We start from the raw sequence: 19,515 nt of genomic DNA on the forward strand, positions 1-19,515 counted from the left end.
TCTACATATAAATGATGTTAACCAAGTCAAACTCATTGAAAAGACTGGAGAAAATTTGTTTTTAAAGGGTGTGATGACTATTTCCCATTAGTTTTCTGACAGTTGCTCTGATCAGGTGCTTAGATTCAATGACCTCACTATACAGCTTTCATCATTTCAATGAATCCAATGGCAAAGGAGATTGCTGATAATAGGACTGTGTCAGGGTAGAGGTGACACTGACAGGTACATCCAGAATTGTGGAAACTTAGCTGTGGATAAAAAGCACCCAGAAAGTCTGTAATTGTCATAATAGCCCTAGGACATGTATATTGTTATTTTTTGCATTTTTCACATTAAGGAAACTGAGGCCCAGAGAAGTATAGTAATACGCTCAAGGTCAGTAAGCTAGAAAAGAGAGGAACTGGGACTCAGATCCAGGGAGCCTGACCCCCATGCCTGTTCCTTACCACTCTCTATAACACCAAGTAATGGATTGGGGTGAGAAAATGACTGATATAAGAAACTCAAGAGGATTTGTTTATGTTCAAAGAAGTTCTTTCCCTGATCCTCCTCCTTCTCCTCCTCTAACCTGTTCCAACTATGCAAAGAAGACAGATGCTCGGGGGGAGTGTGAGTATCAAAGCAAAAGAAAATCCTGATAATTATTTATTTAATTTCATGATTAAAAACACAAAATTTCTGTCACTTGAAACAAATGGGTAGTCACTGGAATAAACACCTCCCCTCTCCCTCTGCCCCGATATGCAGGCTTGCTCACTCGCCATTTCCATTCACACTTGTCAAAGGCTCTGTGGCTCTTTCCCTCTGCTTTCTCAGATTTGGGGGCTGGCTGTGGCAACCAGCTATGATTTCCTCTCTGGGAGAGCCCGACATTCAGGACTTCATTATAGTTTTGACAAGCACTCAGAAATACTGACCACTAGCACCTTTGTACTAAAAACATAAGCACACCATGGGTCCTAAAGTATGATCTGTCACTTTTTGCCCATTTACATATTATATTGTTATTAAAAATTTACATTTAATATTCTATTTAATTCAGACTCCGTTCCAGGGGGTGATTTCTAGGAAGAAGGTAGCAGGCTCGTGTCATCACTAAGGATAGAAAGAAGAGGGGGTTCAGATCCGTTGGCAGGTCCCTGGCCAGCATATCTAAGAGACAACACCTCCATTTTTCCACTAAGAAGGATAAATCCCTCCATGATGTGTTGGGTCTCAGTAACTCCGAATCAGCAAACACAGCCAATTCCAATCTGACTGTCTATCATAGCAACCGAATCCCAGGCCTACGGAGAGCACAGAAGTACACAGCACCTTCTGAATAGCAGGTGAACTAGCCTTTTCACATTCCTTAAGGGGAAAAAAGAAACTTCAAGGGCATTTTTGCAAAAAGAAGACAAGTGAAACAAATCTTGCTATTCACACTTCAAGCTGCAGAATTAGTTCTGAAATCCTATGTTTGGGGAACCCCTAATGGCTAAACTTACACAAGCAGAAGGAAAATAAAATGCCCTTATTAAATTTTCTGTGAATATGTTCAAATTTTTCCCTTTTTCCTGTCTCCATGTCTCAGACTTTGAGTCATTTTTCCTCTCTCATCTGTTTCCAACTCAGTTGAGTTACGACCAATCAGATATGAGGAAAATTAGATTTTAATGGAATATTTGATTTTCATTGCTTAATTGATTTAATTGCAAGTTTCTATTTCAGACTGGTAGAAATGCAAAGATTTTCAGTCAAATGTAGAAAAGCTCCCATTTTTCTGTGTTCCACAATGACAAACTTAATAATTCAATGTTAGCCCGGATTCTAGAACTTTAGAAGCAATACCGGTGTCTTTCGCAATTGTTATGCTGAGTCCATATTTCTGTTTTTCTTTCATGTATACAGATCCCATATCAAAATTGTGTGTTTACACTTTCTTATTCTGTTTGCGTTGATTTTGATTTTTGTGTCTTGAATTTTTGTTTGCTAGAGAGAACAATATATGTGTACCTATATACACCTACATGTTGTTTTCAGGGGCATTTAATGCCACAGATGATTTCTTTTTGCTGTTGCTAAGTGGAGGGACAGAGGAATCTGAGTGTCAGTGAGTTCTCAAGGCGCCACAGCAGGTCAAAGGGCCTCTCTGCATTCTCCTCGACCAGCCCTAACAAATATATTCTAGTCTGTGTCAATGCCTAGGATGTTTACTGAGACTGCCAAGGACACTGGGGTGAGAAGAATCCCTGGGGAAACATACAAGTTTCGATTACCAGTGGGGAGTATAACACATGCTTTCCACCCCGTGCTTATCATCCCTATTTTAGGCAGTCATGTTGACCAGATCTCTAGGCAGTCTGAGTCTCCACATCTCTCCCTGAAAAAGCCCTGCATCTCTATGTAGTACCTGAATCCCCATACTCCTTTTAATACCAATTCCAGCAGGAAGCACATTTCTTTATTTGGATGTTATGTTTTGGTATATTTTTTTTTAATTGTGGTCTGTTTGGGGAAAGTTATTATTTTTCTAATCATTTTGAGAAAACCTGCAAGTGTGTACACAAAAAATATAAAAAAATTATTTATGCATGACCTATGTTTGAGTTTCACATTGGGGACCTCGTATGCTTCTCAGCCTCTTTTTTTGGAATGTAACGTTTAGTACAAAGATCTTACCCTTTTGTGGGCTCTATAATTTTCTCATCATCATCATCGTTATCATGATTGTCATCACGATGCCTATTTTTGTGGAAACTTTGTCATCTCACAGGAATGGAAGCAAAAAGATTAAGAGCATGGACCTTGGGGGCAGATTACCTGTCTTAGAATCCTGGCTTTGCATGTTGCTAGTTGTAGAACTTCAGGCAAGTTACTGTACTGCTAGGGCATTTATTTTCCTCTTTGTAAAATGGGAATAATAATGGGATCTAACCCACAAGATTATCAGTGGGTTTAATAGGTTTAGAGGTGTGCCAAGCATACAGTAAGAACTTACTAATTGCTGAGTACCACAGAGCTCATAGATGTGCCAGGTGCTGGGATGAAAGTTTACGTTGATTATTAATTTAGCGGAGCCACTCTCAACTAGGGGTGACCTTACCCACACAGAACGTTAACAAATAGTTGGAGATACACACCAGTTGTCGCAACTGGAGGTGCTGTAGGGATCTAGTGGAGAGAGGCCAGGGATGCTGCTAGACATCATAGAACTCAGAGAACAGTAGCCCTCAGCAAAGTGTTCCTTAGTCCAGGATGTTAATAGCACTGAGGTTGAAAATCCCTGTTTAATCCTGAAGGTAGGAATTCGTAGTGTATGCTCATCTCCCAGAAGAGAGCATCGCAAGCCTGGAGAAAGCATGGCTTCTCATGCTGCAGATCTCTGCTTGTAACCATTACACCTTTTAGGGAGGAAGGGTTTATTTGTTTTCAAGATGAATGTATACATGCCTTCTAGAAGCCTCCAAAGGGGAAATTCGGTGCTTAGTGGAAGCAGAACAGTGAAGGCATGGGCTCAGCCAGTCAGAGCAGATTGTCTTGAGGACAGCAGCAGGGTTTTAGATCCCTCCTGTGCCAGGCAGCCAGTAGTGACCCTTGTGACATTGCTGGATGAGGGGAGGCCCAGAACCCTAAGCCAGAGTGGTCATGCTGGGACAGCCTTCATCTGCCAATAATCACAGAAGTGTCTTCTAATATTATAACAACTGGTTCTGAGAACCCCTCAAACATATAATTACACAAGTCTCATTGCTTTAGATGAGGCCATATTAGAATTGTGAAAAGTGAAATTATCTTAAGAAGAAATATTGAGTAAATATCAGTATGGTGAGCAGTCAATATGGTAAAGTCTTAGAGTGTGGCACAAGTCTTTGACAGGGGAACACTTGATCCTTGATGACCCTGGAGAGCAGGGGCGACAGGAGTCCCTCCTCCTACACTGAGCCTATGGCAGCACTGGCACGGGAGCTGGGCAGCACATGCTGGGTGACGGAAGTGGCTTTACCATCTCGTCCATCAGCACAGTGGCATGGCGTGTGAGGGTGATGATACCTGTAATGTCAAATACATGCCAACTCTCCTAGGCCATGTCTAGTAGCAGCATATTACCATAGGAGGGCCATGCCTGTTTTCAGCCTCTAGCCTTTGCCCAGCTTTGGTCTCTCCCTGAACTCCAGGGAATCTTCCATCTAATGTCCCCCCAGAGCATGGATGGAGAATGAGCCCTCCCCAGGGTGGGATTCCCCTCCTTCATTATGACCACTGATGTCACAAACAATTCAGGATCAGCCCTGGTCCCTGGGTTCTGAGTGAATAGGCCACAACCTCTATAGGAGACGGGTTCCCAAACCAAGTCTTTGTAAGAGTTTGTGACGGTACTTGATTCTGTATCTCTCAGCACAGTTCTGCAAGTGCCAAAGGAGTCCACCACCCTCAGCATCATAATTTAAATGTGACTATCACCCTGTATTCTTGGCCTCCCACAAACATTTTCTTCTGCCTTGTTTTTCTCTCGAGCCAGTTGCAGTTCAATAGTCATTCAAGTCACAATGTCTGGAAAGAGAATGAAAACTTGTTTTATGTAGCCCATAGCATAGTATGCTGAAGAGAGAGTAGCCTCTTCCAAAACCTGTCAGAAGAATGTAATCTGTTTGCAGGAATAAGTTATATTCAATGGGTAGGTGTTTTCGTGCTTCAAATTAATATCTGTCCTTTAAAAGAGCAGATGTTTAGCTGTACATGTGGGCAGCCGACATGAGCAGGCACACTACGATGTTCCAAGTGAAGGGATGAGAGACAGCGTGGCTCCACGGCCCAGTAACCCACGCCCCCTCTCCACTCTGCCTCAGTGATTTCACTGTGCCTCAGAAGCCCACTCCTGGTCTCCTGAGCAAATGCAGGGAAGCAGCCTTTCCTAGAACAATAGATAGAACCTCCCAGAGGGAGGTCCTCAGACCGGTAGCTTCATTGCCCAGGCGCTGGTTAGAAACAGAATCCCAGCCTCCATCCACCCACTGGAGAGGAATCTGCATGCTAAGAAGACCTCAGCTGATTCCTAGGCACAGTGAGGTCTAAGCATGTGGACCCCCTTAATGGTTCTTTAGTGGATCTCTTGCATGTTATTCTCACTTATTTCTGTATTATACTTTCTAGCTTGTGTATGTTCTTTGAGGGCAAGCATTGTCTTATTTATTTAGCATGTGGGTGTATTTCCTTAACATCTTGAATTTAATTTAGACTCATTTTATGGCCACCAGGGAAGTAAAAACGACAGCATGGGAAGAGAAGCGAGTGCCACGGGACTCTGAAGTCTGGCATATTTAACTCTTCCATTTTCCAGCTCGAGTATTTCCTCAAAGCCTCAGTTTCCTTAACTAGAAAATGCACAGCATATTAACTACCTTGTAGGTTAGTTTTAAGGACCCAATGAGATCGAGCATATAAAGCAATTAGCATAATGTTAATTGGTTCACAGTGAGTTCTCAATAAATGTTAGCTACTATTATATTAATTATCATTTAATCCAGTAAATCCTATACATATTGTAATCCCAAAAAGAATCCATCCCTCCCAGTTTTTCAATTAACCTTATGATTCTCCACTGGGGTTCATTGTGCTCTCTGGGCGATGTGTAGCAATGTCAAGAGGCACTCGATTGTCATGAGTTCAGGGGAGGCCAGGGATGCTGCCAATTGTCCTCCAGTACACAAGCAGCCCCCATAGCAGAATAAGATCCAGCCCCAAATGTCAGCATTGCCAATGCTGAAAAACCCTCTATCCCCCACAAAGGGACTGGGGTGAGCAAAGGAACCATTGGTTCTTGAGGATTTAGGTACCTCCATCTATGTGTTCTCACAAATATTAATGTCGAGCCTTTTGTCAGAACTCATCAACCAGGAGCCAAATCATTTCCTTTGGAAAAGAACCACATACTGGAAAGTCTGATGTAGCCCGATTAACCTATTAAAGGTCATAAAACAATAACATTTACATTGCACATTTCATTCTTTAATATCAAAGAGAGCAAGGTTCTTTGAAATGTAAAACATCATAAAGGAAAGAAAAGTGCCTGCAATCCCTCCACCCTCCACCCAAGCACAAGGTCGTTGTATAAATAACTCTGGTCCCCTTATTAATTCTACTCCATTTCAGAATATGCAGAGAGGCCACAGTTGTTGGGGGAGGTGAGTAGAGGCCAAAGAAGGCTGGACTTTTGCTGCCCGTGCCTGAGGTCAGACAGATAGCTGCGGTCCACATTTCAAAATAGATGCTGGAAATGGAGCCCAATAAATATCTTAAAGCTGGGAGGAAAACCAAGCATGAGACTCCTGTCTCTCATTTCCTCTTTTCCTGGGGAAATCAGAGGTGCCGTAAGAGCTCGGAGTACGCACGTGTTTCCAGGTCCTACTGCAAAAATCAGGGCGAGGAGGCAAGTGTTCAGCTCTATTCCCACTGTGAACCGCTTTAAGCAGACACCAATTTACACCTCATTGTTAAGAGTAACATTTTTCCACAAGTGAGACCACATTTACATCTTTTGTAATTAAGCTAAAGAAATAAGAAATAAAGACTTTTCCCCCACCACAAATCATGAAGTAAACATTTTATGTTAAGTGGGATCAAATGCTGAAATACATGGAGAAGAATAAAAAAAAAAAATACCGAACATCAGCAGCTCCTTTAGCAGCCTCCTTCTCTGGGCTGGGCTGATGGTCTTGCCTGGTGGTGGTTTGGTTTTGAAAAAGGCCAAGAATGACTAACCGAAGCGGTTGAGTTGCTGGTGGGTGGGGACGAGCATTGCTATTAGGCAGCACGGGAGGTTGCCAGCTTTTCTGAAAGCAGGGCCCATGACAGTGAACTAGCGGGTGATCCCAGACATTCAGGGGACAACATCCGTCAGCAGGAATTCAAAACCTCAATGACATCCAGCCCTGCATCTCTGCATACCTGGCTTGTGGGCAATTTTCATTTTTAGGAAAATGGAGCATAGAGAACAGTATATTAAGAGCCTGAAGAGACCAACATCCTTTATTCCCCACACAGGAGGATCTAATTGGGCGAAGAGTCATTTTCCACCTAACAATAGAGTTTGCATGGCCGCTATAAACAATACAGTTACTGAGCCAGATAATAAATAATTGCAGAGCAACGGGGAAAATGAGGTGTAGGCAAGGAAGAAAATGGATAGTTTGGGATGAGCTGTGCACAAAGATTGAGGCAGTGAGGTGATGGGAAGTCATCCCAGGTCACGTCTGTTCTGCACTAACTAAGGTAAATTATTGGCTGCACACCTGTGCTGCAAGCTGGCACCCAGGCTGTGCCTTTGTGAGATGGACTTTTTCACAAAGTGAAGTGTTCAAATGGAAGCCTGTGGCTGGTGCGAGGCCAACTTTGTGATCAGTCCAGTCAGGTGCTAGCTTTTCAGAAAATGGTGGCAAGCCCTAGAAGATGTGTGTTTGTGGAGCATAAATGCACACACATCCTGTCCCTGGGCGCTCGCCCAGGTCCTGTAATGGTGCTATTGAATGTGTATTCTGAACCCCGACATGAGCAGGAAAAGAAAAAGCCTCAGATATATTTTGCTTTATTTTTAAGTTTTTCTTGAAACAGGTACAAGCAGCCACCAAACTTTGTCTTCCAAAAAAAGACCAGCTTTGCCCCTTGGCTGTGCTTTCTGCTTAGACCACTTGATTTTCCTATTCACGCAGGTTTGGACAGGGTCCACTTCTTCCCCTGGGTTCCTCTTTAGCCTGTCCAGGGTGGTGATTCAGGTATGGAGTAAGTTCACTGTGCCTTTATTAAGGTTCTCACCACCTGCTAAAGAGACTCCCAGATAAAGTACTTCCCCAAGGAACCTTCTTGACCCCTTTTCTTGACCGCAAGGCTACTTCTGTGTTCTATCAATTGATGTCCCATCACTTTGGAATTTGCTGTGTGTGTCCTATCAGAGTCGCTACTCTGAGCACTGTCACTGAATGCAGAAACCAGCCAGCTCCAGATGTGTTAACCCAGCAGCATTCATTTAATTTAGCAAATACTGATTGTCTATCCTCTTCTATCAGGCCTGGTTCTAAGTGTTGGTGAACTAAACAAATTACTTTATCTTCTTGGGGTTTATATTCTGGTAAATAGATTAGGCCATGATCAGAATAAGCCAACTACCTGGTAAATTAGAAGTGTTAAATTCACAGGAGAAAAAAGAGAAGGGAGTATAAGGGACTTGGGGTGACAGGGTGATACAGACTTAGCTAGGATGAATTTTTTGCTGGGAAAAAAATCAAGTGAGAATGATTTGTGTTCACAAGGAAGAAAGAACTTTCTGGGCAGTGTAGCTATTGGGGAGAAAGTGAGTGGGAGATTATCTGGACTTAGATCTGATACTCAGGGAGTAAGGGGAAAACAAAGCATGGCAGGTCTGAACGTCGGAAAAACTTCAGATTTGATGCTAGGGAGACGAAGAACTCTTGAAGTGTTTGAGCAGTGGAGTAAGATTATTTGGTTGATACAGGTTTCCTCTACTATTAGAAAGTAGAATGTTCATATTTGACATGATTTGGTAGGTTGCTTTGGGGATCTGAGAGCCCTGTTACCATGTATTTATAGGTAAATATTTTTACACATTCCAAGACTCCAAGAATAACCTACCAAATCATATAAATAGGGACATTCTACTTAGGGATATCATAAAATGAATCACTCTGAATGCAGAATGGAGAAAAATCAGGAGGCTGTATCTGTTATCTTTTCTAGATAATACACTACACCAAAACTTGGTGGCTTGAAGCAAGAGTCATTTACTATCATTCACATTTGAGTTTGTTGGCTTAGCTGGGCAGTTCTGCTGGACTTGCCTGTGTTCACTTACACAGTTAGATGTGCCAGGTGCACCATGCACAGTCTGGGCTCCATGAAGTGGTTTTACTGCTTGTCTTTCATACTGTCTTTCACCCTCCAAGAGACCATACAAGGCTTTATTTTATGGGGGAGGCACCCTTCCACAAGTTGAGTCCTCATGTGCAAATGCTTATCCTTCCTTATAAGGTCCCAATTATGTCCCAATGGCCACAGAAGTCTCAAAGCCAATCTCCAAATTAGCATGACAGAGGACTGCATCCAAGTGTGGGCTCAGGAAGGCAGGGTATGCTGGAAGTCCTTAGTGTAGCCATCAGCCACTGAAGCCCAAAGTGGAAATCACAGAGAGAAATTAAGAGGTTCTACAATAATCCAGAAAAGAAACAATTACACCAGAGTGATGATAATGGAAGTTTTTAGAAGTATCTAGATTCTGGATGTATTTTGAAAGATGACCTAATTTTTATTCTCAGCACTTGGGTAAAGACATTAAGGTCCTAGGGATGGGCGATGTTCTTATTATGCATGAGATGATGTCACAATAAAGTAATAAAGTAAATGAGGTCAGAGATAGGTTTCCTTTATTGCCAATAATTATTCAATGAGTTTTCTGAACAGTTGTAAACTTAGTAATTCACTTAGTGCTGTGACTGTACACGGCACCCTGTCAATATCATCATCAGCTAATATTTATTGAGCATCTTCGAGTACATGGTATTGCACTCAAAGCAGCAGAGGTGAGCTGCATTAATTCTTCCAGCCAATGCAGGAATATTGAGTGGTTTATTGCCTCACTCTATTAATTGGCACCCCAGCAACCTCAAGGAAAGTACTCAGCTTCCAGAATTCAATTCCTTCTTCTCTTGGAGTAGATTTAGCTTTGGTAAACTCAGATTGCAGTAAAGACAAGACAGGATTCTCTGTCTTTATGAATATGCTAATTTGTATTACTCTTATGATCAGAATCTGGGGGCTGTTAGTCCCATTACCTGGATGGGGAAGTGGAGGCAGATAGTCGTTAAAATGATTTGGCCAATGCCCCATACGGAGATGGTGGTAAGTCTGGGATGGAAATATAGGCACTTTTTCCACTGCACTATACTGCCTCCCAGTGGTACATGTTATTCCCGGTTCCTCTCACACAGATACACAGCCATAAAAACTCCACCTAAAAAGATTTTGCAGGCTTCTCTGTTCTTCAAGGAAATCTGTACCATACTGTTCTTTGACATCTGCATAGCCTAATCACTGGAAAAGTGGTTTGTTTGTTGTTGTTTTTTAAGCCCCTTATTACAGAGGATTTGTCAGCTGTTAAAATCACCACTTTTTTGTGTTAGTTAAATTCTCATCAGAAAGATGTTGTTGCTTTCAAAGTATATCTAGAGATTTAGGAACGAGCACATGAAATAAACTATTTAATTGCAATCCCTGCTTTCAATTCCTTCTGGAAACGGTTACTCAATAGCGATCGTTCAGATACATCATGATTTTTGAGAGAGCTAGATCTTCTTCTTATGAAAGAGTTAAATTTGGAAACGAGGTGTGGAAGGGGGCAGTTGAAATGCAAAATTTATTTGTATGTTTGGAAAGCAGCACCATTAAATGTCACGCACTCTGAGACGCACTTGAGTGTGCACCCTCCAGAATGTCTGTTTGTTGTAATTCCATCGCATTACATATTTTAGAGCCTATCTCGTCCTTGCAGCTTCCAGAGCTTTTCAGATATTCAACATCAGAAATTGCACTGTTTTATACTGGATTTTACAAATAGCAACCAGATTATTGTAAAACAGAACTATCTGATAAGTCAGGTTGTGAATTGCTTTTGTGATTGTCATGGGTAAGAGTATTGAAGAAACTGGCAAACAGTGCACTACGCTGGTTACTGTAAAAATAAAACCTGTGGCCGTGAATGCGTCCTCCCGATGAATACATTCAAGGCTGTGATCACTGCAACTTCTGGTTGGATGCTTTCAAATGTTCCGTATTGAAAAACATCAGTAACAAGAACCCAATCGTCCACCAAAGCCTGTATTCAACTCAGTGGAGAGGAAGGCAAATTCTTACTTAGAGTTTCATTGAGGCCAACTCTATTCCGTCCACCATGGGAAGCAAAGATTTGAGGTCCCCTGTTGATTTGCTTTCCATTTTTTGCTTTATGATTAGGTGCCTGCTACTTTGGTTTTCACTTTAAACGGGATGTTCAAATCACTATGCAAAATAGAAATGGAAAGCACACAGGATCGACTTCTGTTTAGCAGACAAAAAAGCAAAGTGCCAGAATGTGGTCATTAACGTAAGCAACTTTATAAGTGAAATAATTTGTTTTAATTGGCAGAATAAGATCTGATAAAATATTCTATAAACGAATTTCAGAAAACTATTTATATCCCTAACCTTTAATCCTATTATACACGCAGTGCAATTTTGGAAACAGATATGAAAATGGCCCTGAATTATCTCATCTTTACAAATAAGAAGGATACACTGAGGACTTTTCCGTGACTTCAGTGATATGTCCTTTGTGTTTATTTTGAGGAAATAATTTTTCTTTTTGAAAAACAGTAATTGACAGAAAATTTCAGTAGTTTGACTGAAATCACTGAATCCAGAGAGAAGCACTGTGAGGTTAAAACATCTTTCCTAATTTCTTTTTGTTCAAGGAGTAAGGCAGATTAGGGTGAGGTGTTCTCTAAGTGTTTTTCCCAACTTACCTCCCATCCAAAGGAGAAATAAATGCCCCAGGAGGTTAAGTGTGTATCAGGCTTGAAATGACTCCATCCATGAGACCCTAAGGAACCAGGAAACCCTCCCTCTAAGGGTGAGTTCCTGGTGAGTCAACACATGCAGACTTCCAATTAATGTGTAAATAATTGGGAGGAAATGATATTTCAGAGGGCAGTTGCTAATTCTTCCTACCATACTTACTATTATAAGAAACTTGATTTGTTGGAATGAGTGAATGTTGCCCCTGACTTGATATTCAGAATGTGCTCAAAAATTTATATACTGAACTGCATAAATGAATGGCCTTTTATACCACCTAATAGGTGAAAAAGCTTTTTAAAAAAAAATCTATGCATTTTGACTACTACTCTGGTCACATTATAATAATAATTTCTAAAGATCAGGGACTGTATTGTGAACTCTTTCACACAATTTCTGAATGATAGACTTTTATATGTAGTAGCTCTTTCAGTATAAAGACCAAAATCAACATTTTTTTTTAAATTAAGCACACTGTATACTGGAATAGGAATAGCAATCTATATTAAATGAATGAACAAAAAAAAGACAGTTCCTACCACTTTTAGGAAACTTAAAATCTACATGACAAAGGTACACCATGGTGTATGTGTACCTAGAAATATTAGAAGAATAACAGTCCACCAATGATGTGCAATATCCAAAGGCAGGACAAGATTAATTTAGAAAATATATATAATAAAGTGTTTTAGGCAGTGGTACTTTGAAATTAGAGAAAAAAAGCATTCACCGTGAGCCAATATAATCTAGAAAGGATTCTTTGAGGATTAAATACTCTATGTTGAACAAAGGATAGCTTACAATGAACAAATTTCATGTAAAAGAATATATAGAGGTAGCTGAGTACAAGATCTGTTTAGATTTATATTAACCAGTTCAATGGGAATTAAAAAATCACTAGAAAGAGATAGCAATAGGGGAATCATTGAGTGACACCATTCACTCATTAATTTACAAAAAAACATATTAAGTGCGTACCCACTACCTGTTAAGTCACTGATCTAGGTGCTAGGAAGGCAGCAATGAGTACCACCAACATATCCTGATTTCACGAAGTTTATGCAAATATCAAAAGACTGGTACAAGATGAAGAGTTTTTGTTACCATTGATTTTTCTGTGTGAAGTGGATGGAACATTTCTCTTCTTAGTTCTATAGGCTTTCACATAGTCACAGGCAGACACCATGGTGTATGTAGGCATGCGTGTGTGTGTGTACACATTTAATATATAACATATATTAAGTAAAACAGTGGCTCAACTTGTGGAAAATTCAACAACACTGTTTATCATCATGATCCCTGAAAAACAAAATATTGGCTCACTGAATCTTTTTATATTATTCCAGGTTGTTTTATTGTTATATAAACTTAACCAGAAAGAAAATATGAGAATATAATTATTACATTCATTTTAAAAGAAAGAATTAAAGGTGACCGAATACCTACCAGGGGTATTTGAGTGGTTAACCTGAAAGGATGACTTGGAGCTAGTAACCTCCATTTGTCCCTGCATGCAAGGGGTGGCCTGAGGGGCATATCTTCAAGCAGTATACAAATGCCAGCTCACACGAGGAATCAAATTGATGAGTATCACTTTCCTCACTTTTTTGCAGAAAACTTCATGTGTTTCTATCTGGTTTCCTCGTTCATATGTAATCTTTGTCTTTTATATTATTTGGTATAATTATGATGTTTTTCGTAGAAAGGATGATGAAACCATTTCCTCAAAAAACTGTGTCACTGAATTTAAATATGGTTAAAAATTTTAATCTCCCATGAGCACAGATGATCAGGCAGTCAACAAACATTTACTGAGTAAGCAAGCCATTTTGTTTAAAGATTTATGGAAGATACTAAAGATGCAGAGATGTTTAAAACATGAATATTGCTTTCTCTCTTTCTCAGTCTATAACATAATTGGTAAAATGGAGCACAAACCTGAAAACCCAAATAATAACATACCAACAGTGTAGATTGAGTCATAAATGAAAATAACTGGCATTTGTTTCTTGTAGGATGCTGAGTAATTAATTTCGCTACTCCTATTTCATATTCTATAAAATGGTTCTAATAACAGCCACTTTGTAGGGTGTGGTGAGGTTTAGAAATCAGAGGCAAAGATAAGTCCCTGTCATTTAATATGCCCTCTTATTATTACTAAATATTCTTTATCATGTAGGTACAAGCTGTATACTAGCTATTGTCCTAATCATGTTCCATTTATCAGTTAATTAAATTTACTCCTCACGGTATTTTACAGATGAAGAGAGCGAAGTAGACAGAGGAGAGGGATTTGGCCACTGTACCATAATTAAGAAGCACATTTTAGGGTCAGAGTTTGGACCTAGGACCAACATCACAGCTGAGTTAGTCATTATCAGACCAAAGGCTACTATGATTAAAATGGTTTCATCGCTGTCAGTTTGGGAAGGTCAAGAAAGTCCGTGTGGAGGACATGGGACAATTCCTGATCTTAGATGAAGTGATGGGAATTAAGTGGGTGTGATGAGGACAAGAGAACATTTTAAAGAAAACAAAAATGTGCATGAGGCTGTAGAAGGGATGTTTGTGGATCAGACTGGGGGACGTGCGCACATCTGCGAGGGAGTGAGTGAGTGAATATTTTTATGGATAGGTTGGTGTCAGACATCAGAGGTGAATGAATATGAGGCAAAAAAAGCTGCACTTTATTCTCTATGGAATCCTGAATCTCTGATGATTTTTAAGCTGGTACATAAGATAATGAAATAAAACAGACTTTCAATTGACCAATCAATAACTATTGGGAATGGATGTCATTCAGAGTGGCATTTTAAGAAGGTTATTCTGACTTGTGAAGGATGAATTGGAGAAGAATAGAAAACCTCTTAAAATGGTTGTTTTCAATAGCTGTGTCATGACAGTTGGGAGACATGTCACAACTAACAAAGCGCTAATAGTAAAGTATTGGTTTGCCGAAGATTAGTTGCTTTGTCCATTAGAGTAGATTCAAGGTCATTCCTAGAATATTGTCACTATCCTCCACTTAGATTCCCAATGCTCTCTTGAAAGCGGGAAAGTGGTGCTATCTGATTCATTCTTTAGCAGAAACCTAGGGATGGGTGGCTGCCTGTAGTCACCCTTTATATGTTACTGCACAGAAAAGTAGAGCATGGACAAAGGCTGCACAAAAGGGTTATTGCTATAGTCCAGGCAAAGGAACACATGTCGAAAGGGTATGACAAGTCTGGAAATAATAATATGAAATGACCTGGGGGGTATTGACAGTCACTGATAATGGAATGACAAATGAGAAAGGAGTCCTGAATGACTCCATGCTTTCTACCCTTCACCCAGTTGAAAGAATTGCTGTGAAGGCATATCCTTGAGTTTGGTGACGGAATTTGTTGAGTTATAAGCATGTTATCTAAGTGGAAAGACCCAGAACACAGTTTGAATAACTATAGCTTATAAGGAAGGTCAAAATGGGGAAAAAATCATTGTGAGTCATCTATTTTGAGGTGATAAAATATTGTCTCTCTTTTTAATTTAAAAAATCTGTTGGACAGATTTCCTAAGCGTTAACATTTATGAAGCATTCGCTCTGTGCTAAGAACAGAATCACAGCAATGCATGTGTTCTTTATTACTAACCACAGCCCTGTGAAACAGGTAATATTACCACACCCATTCTAAGATGAGGAAACAGTCACAGAGAGGCTAAGTAACTTGGCCAAGCTCACACAGCAAACAGGTGATGGAGCTGGGATTCTATCCCAGACTGCTTGATTCTAAAATCTGAGCCTTTCCTCCACATACTCCATGTGAACATACAGCTCTCCTGCAAAGAAATCAGTCTTGTAAAAGCTATACTAGTAAAAAAATGTAATTGATCCAGGCTACCTTTAGCACACAGGTGTAGTCAAAGGGCCCTGCTCACTCAAAATGTCTTAAGAACGAATCATAAATATCAAACTATAAATGATGCCCACTCAGGTTCCCAACACTCAGCAGCCGGGAAAAGAAGCAACCGCACTAATAACCATTTACAGCCTAAAAAATGTCTTGGTCGCCGTGGTTCCTTTTCCCCCTTCCTTGACTATATTTGCTGATTCTGTTCAGTAAGCCCCACGCCCCTCCTCTGCTTTTATTGCAGTGAAATAGTTGTATTCTTGTTACAGGGTCTTTATTTTTATTGGCAGAAAATTCTCAGTCTACTTACTCCCTTGTATAAAGTTAATTTTAACTATAGAACCTATATCAATAATGTCATTTAAAGGAGGCTGCTTCCAATACACTCTGCAAAATGTCTGCTGAGAATTCCGGATCTCCCGGGGCACCGCCTCCCGAGCTTCCTTTCCCTCCTCCATCTGAGCACTCTCTGTTCTCTGGCCAGCTGCCTTCTGTTCAGCCCCTGCATGTTCTCCAGTCCCTGTTCTGTCTTAATGATAAGTAGGGTTTCATCTGGATCCCATTGGGGGGAGTGAGGTGTTTTTTTTTTTTTTTTTTTTTTTAATTTGGGTCCAAACAAAAAATGTACCTTTTAGGCAAACCACAGAATTTATGATACTTTGAGTTTAACAAGATGAAGTCAGCTCTCTTTGGCTACTGCCATGTGGCCAGGGTGGAGGAAGAAGGTGTCATTCTTGGACCAGTTCTCTTTCTGTCTGGTACCTTCCACGGGGACTCCAAAATACCAGATGCCCGGGGTTATGGATGATATATTGTTGGGATGCACTGTAGCTGATGTGAAATGATTGTTTTGTTTCTTTGTCTTTTACTTTTTTTTTTTTTTTCGTAATTATGATGTTAATAAGTAGGACACATGGGATTTACCTTCTGTTAGAGAATTGCTTCATTTCAGAAAGGTGGTCAGTCAGAATGGGTGTGTCCTCTCCCTGCTGGCTTACTACTGAGTTAGCTCAGGTTACCATGGAAAGCAAGCTGCTATTTTCACTAATAATTTAACTTATACCAAATATTTGACCTTGGAATCAGCAATTTACATCCTTGTAAAAGAGGTCACTCAGGGCATTTCACTGTGTAATCCTAGCCCCCATGTGGCGACAGAGGAGTAAAAAGGGAACAAAGCTGGTGAAACACCATTTGAAACCATCTGAATTAGGAAATCATTTCTCTTCGACTTTGTTTTAAAAATGGAACCTACTTTAAAATGGTCCAGGAAGGCAGAAGGATGCAGTAAGAGTATGTAGAAATAGTGCCTCAAAAGCTCTGTTCCAGGGGACTGGAGGAACGTGCCTGTTACCACATTTGGAGGGAAACCAGAAAGAATTTAGGTTTTCACTTTCCTCACTGCCCCTTTTCCAACACCTTTCCTTTAAACCTCTCGCCTGCCCTTTTATTTTGTGTCGATTAATAAAACTAATGGAGAGAAGCCACCTTTCAAACTTTAACCAGGAAACACAGGTCTTGCAAATGTGGGCTTGATTTTGGTGTGGGCTTTTGCTGTTAAAGACAATTATCAGGACGAAGCATTTGTATCTTCTTTTGTTTCCCCATGGCAGTTTGTCAGCAGTTATGATAAGTAGAGTTCCATCTGCCAGTAAAACTACGTTGCAAATTGCCGTAGAAATTAGCAGCTTTCATTTTTGCCTACATAAATAAATATGCGAAATAAATTGCACATAAATGCATCCTAAAAAATCACAGGTACACGGCACAGTTAAATGCCAATCAGACCAAACCAGAGACACATTGCGATGATCTCAGTTTTCAAACCTGGAAGATACACGAATGTGTTTCTAAATGAGAGAGGCAGTGTATCATGCTGCTGAGATAAAAACAGAAGCTGCCAGACACGCTGCACTGTGGCTTTATTCTCAGAATCCTTTGCCTGAAACCAGCTCTATCTTTCCTCCGTGTTCTCTTCTCTTCTCTCTCTCTCTCTCTCTCTCTCTCTCTCTCTCTCTCTCTCTCTCTCTCTCTCTTTTTCTCTCTCTCTCTCTCCCTCCCTCCCTCTCTCCTTGCTGTCTTTCCCTTGCTCATTGTTCTCTCTCTCCTGCCTTTGATGCACATACGTTGTCACATTCCATTGACTCTCCACTCTTCTCTGTTCTTACACTCAAGCCTAGCGGTGCTTTCGCCAGGCAGCGGCAGCCTCTCCTACGAGTTTGAGTCATGTGTGCAGCCCAGTTTGATCGAGCGTTCCTTTTCTGCCTTTTCACTCTTACAAAAGATTAAAAGGTGGCGTCACATTGCTCCCCTGTTCCTTCCCGCAGGAGGGACTTAAAAGGGACAACAAAACTAATCACTTTCAATAAGCATTTTCTTGTTGGGGGCGAAAGAGAGAAAAAAAGGCTGGGGGGTGGATTTAGCGGTGTAATTTGAGACCGGTGGTGAGGATTGGGGCGAGCTAGAGATGCTGCCCGCTGCTAACAAGGGAAGGAAGCCTTCAGCTGAGACAGGTAAGAGCGCCCATCGGAGGGTCTGACCGAGTGGCTTAGTTAAATCTCTGTTTTCACCGTTTTGTAATTGAGAAAGGCATCCGCAGCACAAGCCGATTTTTCAGTCGGCTTCCTTTTGTTTAACATAGAAAGTACCTGTATTAATTTTGATGAATTAGAGCATGCAGCCAATTCAATTGAAAATAGATTTGTATAGTAAATGCATTTACACTGAATGATTTCGCCTCCGTTTTATTTAAAGGGAGAGATGAGGAAGATGATTTTGATCAGAATAGCACTTTGCATTACGCTAAATTCTAAACAGCTAACGGGGGGAAATAATCCAATGGATCCTGTTTTTGAACTCCAGGACTTAAACCCTGGCCAAAAGCTGGCATTTATTTTTTTTTTTCTTCTAACTGAACTTCTGATGCCTTATAATAATTTTTCATCAGAGGTTTAAGCGAAGGTAGAGTTTATTGAAGTCTAGCTGCTGGGGTGTGTTTGCTTTGGATTTTGTGGGTGAAGCGCTTCTTCTATCTGCTTAGCCTGTGTCAGGTTAATGTTTCACAAATAGAGATTCGGTGTTGTCCCAAATGACATATGAAGTTAAAACATCAGGTAAGGGCACGTTTTCGAAAAGGATCCCGTAAATAATTGGGATAACTGAATTATGACAGTTTGAAATCAGCATTAACTCTGGAGGTGCTGTTTGGTGAGCCTCCCTGTATTTTAAGTGGCTCAGTAATGAAGGGGGCTAATTATTAATCTCAAGTTGGAACTTTGCGTTACAACCTTATATACGGAATACCTTGGACTTCTAGTGACGGTGGCTTGGAGGAATCTGTTCCTTTTGTGCACTATGAATGAGAGTTGTGGATAATATTTGATGGCATTTCTCCTTTAAAGAGCTTTGGGATGAAGCTTAGAAGGCTCACATCTATTTCAACATTGAACAAACACAAAATGCAGTATGTTGTAGTTCTCCCAGTGTTTGATTGTTGTTGCTGCTGCTGTTGTTTTAAAGTTTTGATAATTTGTTTCTTACCTCAGTTTTCATAGATTTTGTGTACCTTGCCTCCACCACTATGATTTTTTGCTGGTATGAATGAACTGAGATTTGAGAATGCAAAAAAAAAAAAAAATCTAAACAGCCAGAGTTGTTAATTTAAGGATGACAGATATACAAATTACATTCAGGTCTTTACCTAGGATGTTACCTACAATATTTGAATTAATTTTTCAGTAATTTTTGTGGATGGGAAAATCTGAATATTAAAAGTACAAAATGCTCTTAAAAGAATTACTTCTGGATGAAATATAGAAAGGTGACTTTAATGCCTTTACAAGATTTGGTCCTAAAAAGAACTGTTCACTGTGGCATTGTTGAGTTCAGCAATCTCGCGTAAGAGGAGATTTATGTATCTATTTGTTGATGAGATTTTTTTTTTCTTCTTCCCAAGTTTGCACATTGCACTTGCTTCTCAGTAGCTTACTCTGACATGTCGCGTGTTTGCTAGATAGACCTTCTA

At 40.3% G+C, this 19,515-nt stretch overlaps 1 protein-coding gene across 6 annotated transcripts in view; it reads left to right on the plus strand.

Annotated features, from left to right (window-relative positions):
* TENM2 (teneurin transmembrane protein 2) overlaps window positions 1-19,515 on the plus strand; it is a 3,493,894-nt gene that overhangs the window by 2,842,097 nt on the left and 632,282 nt on the right. The window contains exon 1 of one of the 6 annotated variants that reach the window (XM_054691589.1): window positions 17,699-18,004. The exons of the other annotated variants lie outside the window; for them this stretch is intronic. Within the exon in view, the coding sequence (XP_054547564.1) occupies window positions 17,959-18,004 (46 nt within the window). The 5' untranslated portion in view covers window positions 17,699-17,958. Of the gene's footprint in view, window positions 1-17,698; window positions 18,005-19,515 lie in introns of those variants that run through there. 6 annotated transcript variants of the gene reach the window in all.

Source organism: Talpa occidentalis, unplaced genomic scaffold (assembly GCF_014898055.3).
Source record: "Talpa occidentalis isolate TD23 unplaced genomic scaffold, MPIMG_talOcc4v2.1 talOcc4.9, whole genome shotgun sequence".
NCBI lineage: Eukaryota > Metazoa > Chordata > Mammalia > Eulipotyphla > Talpidae > Talpa > Talpa occidentalis.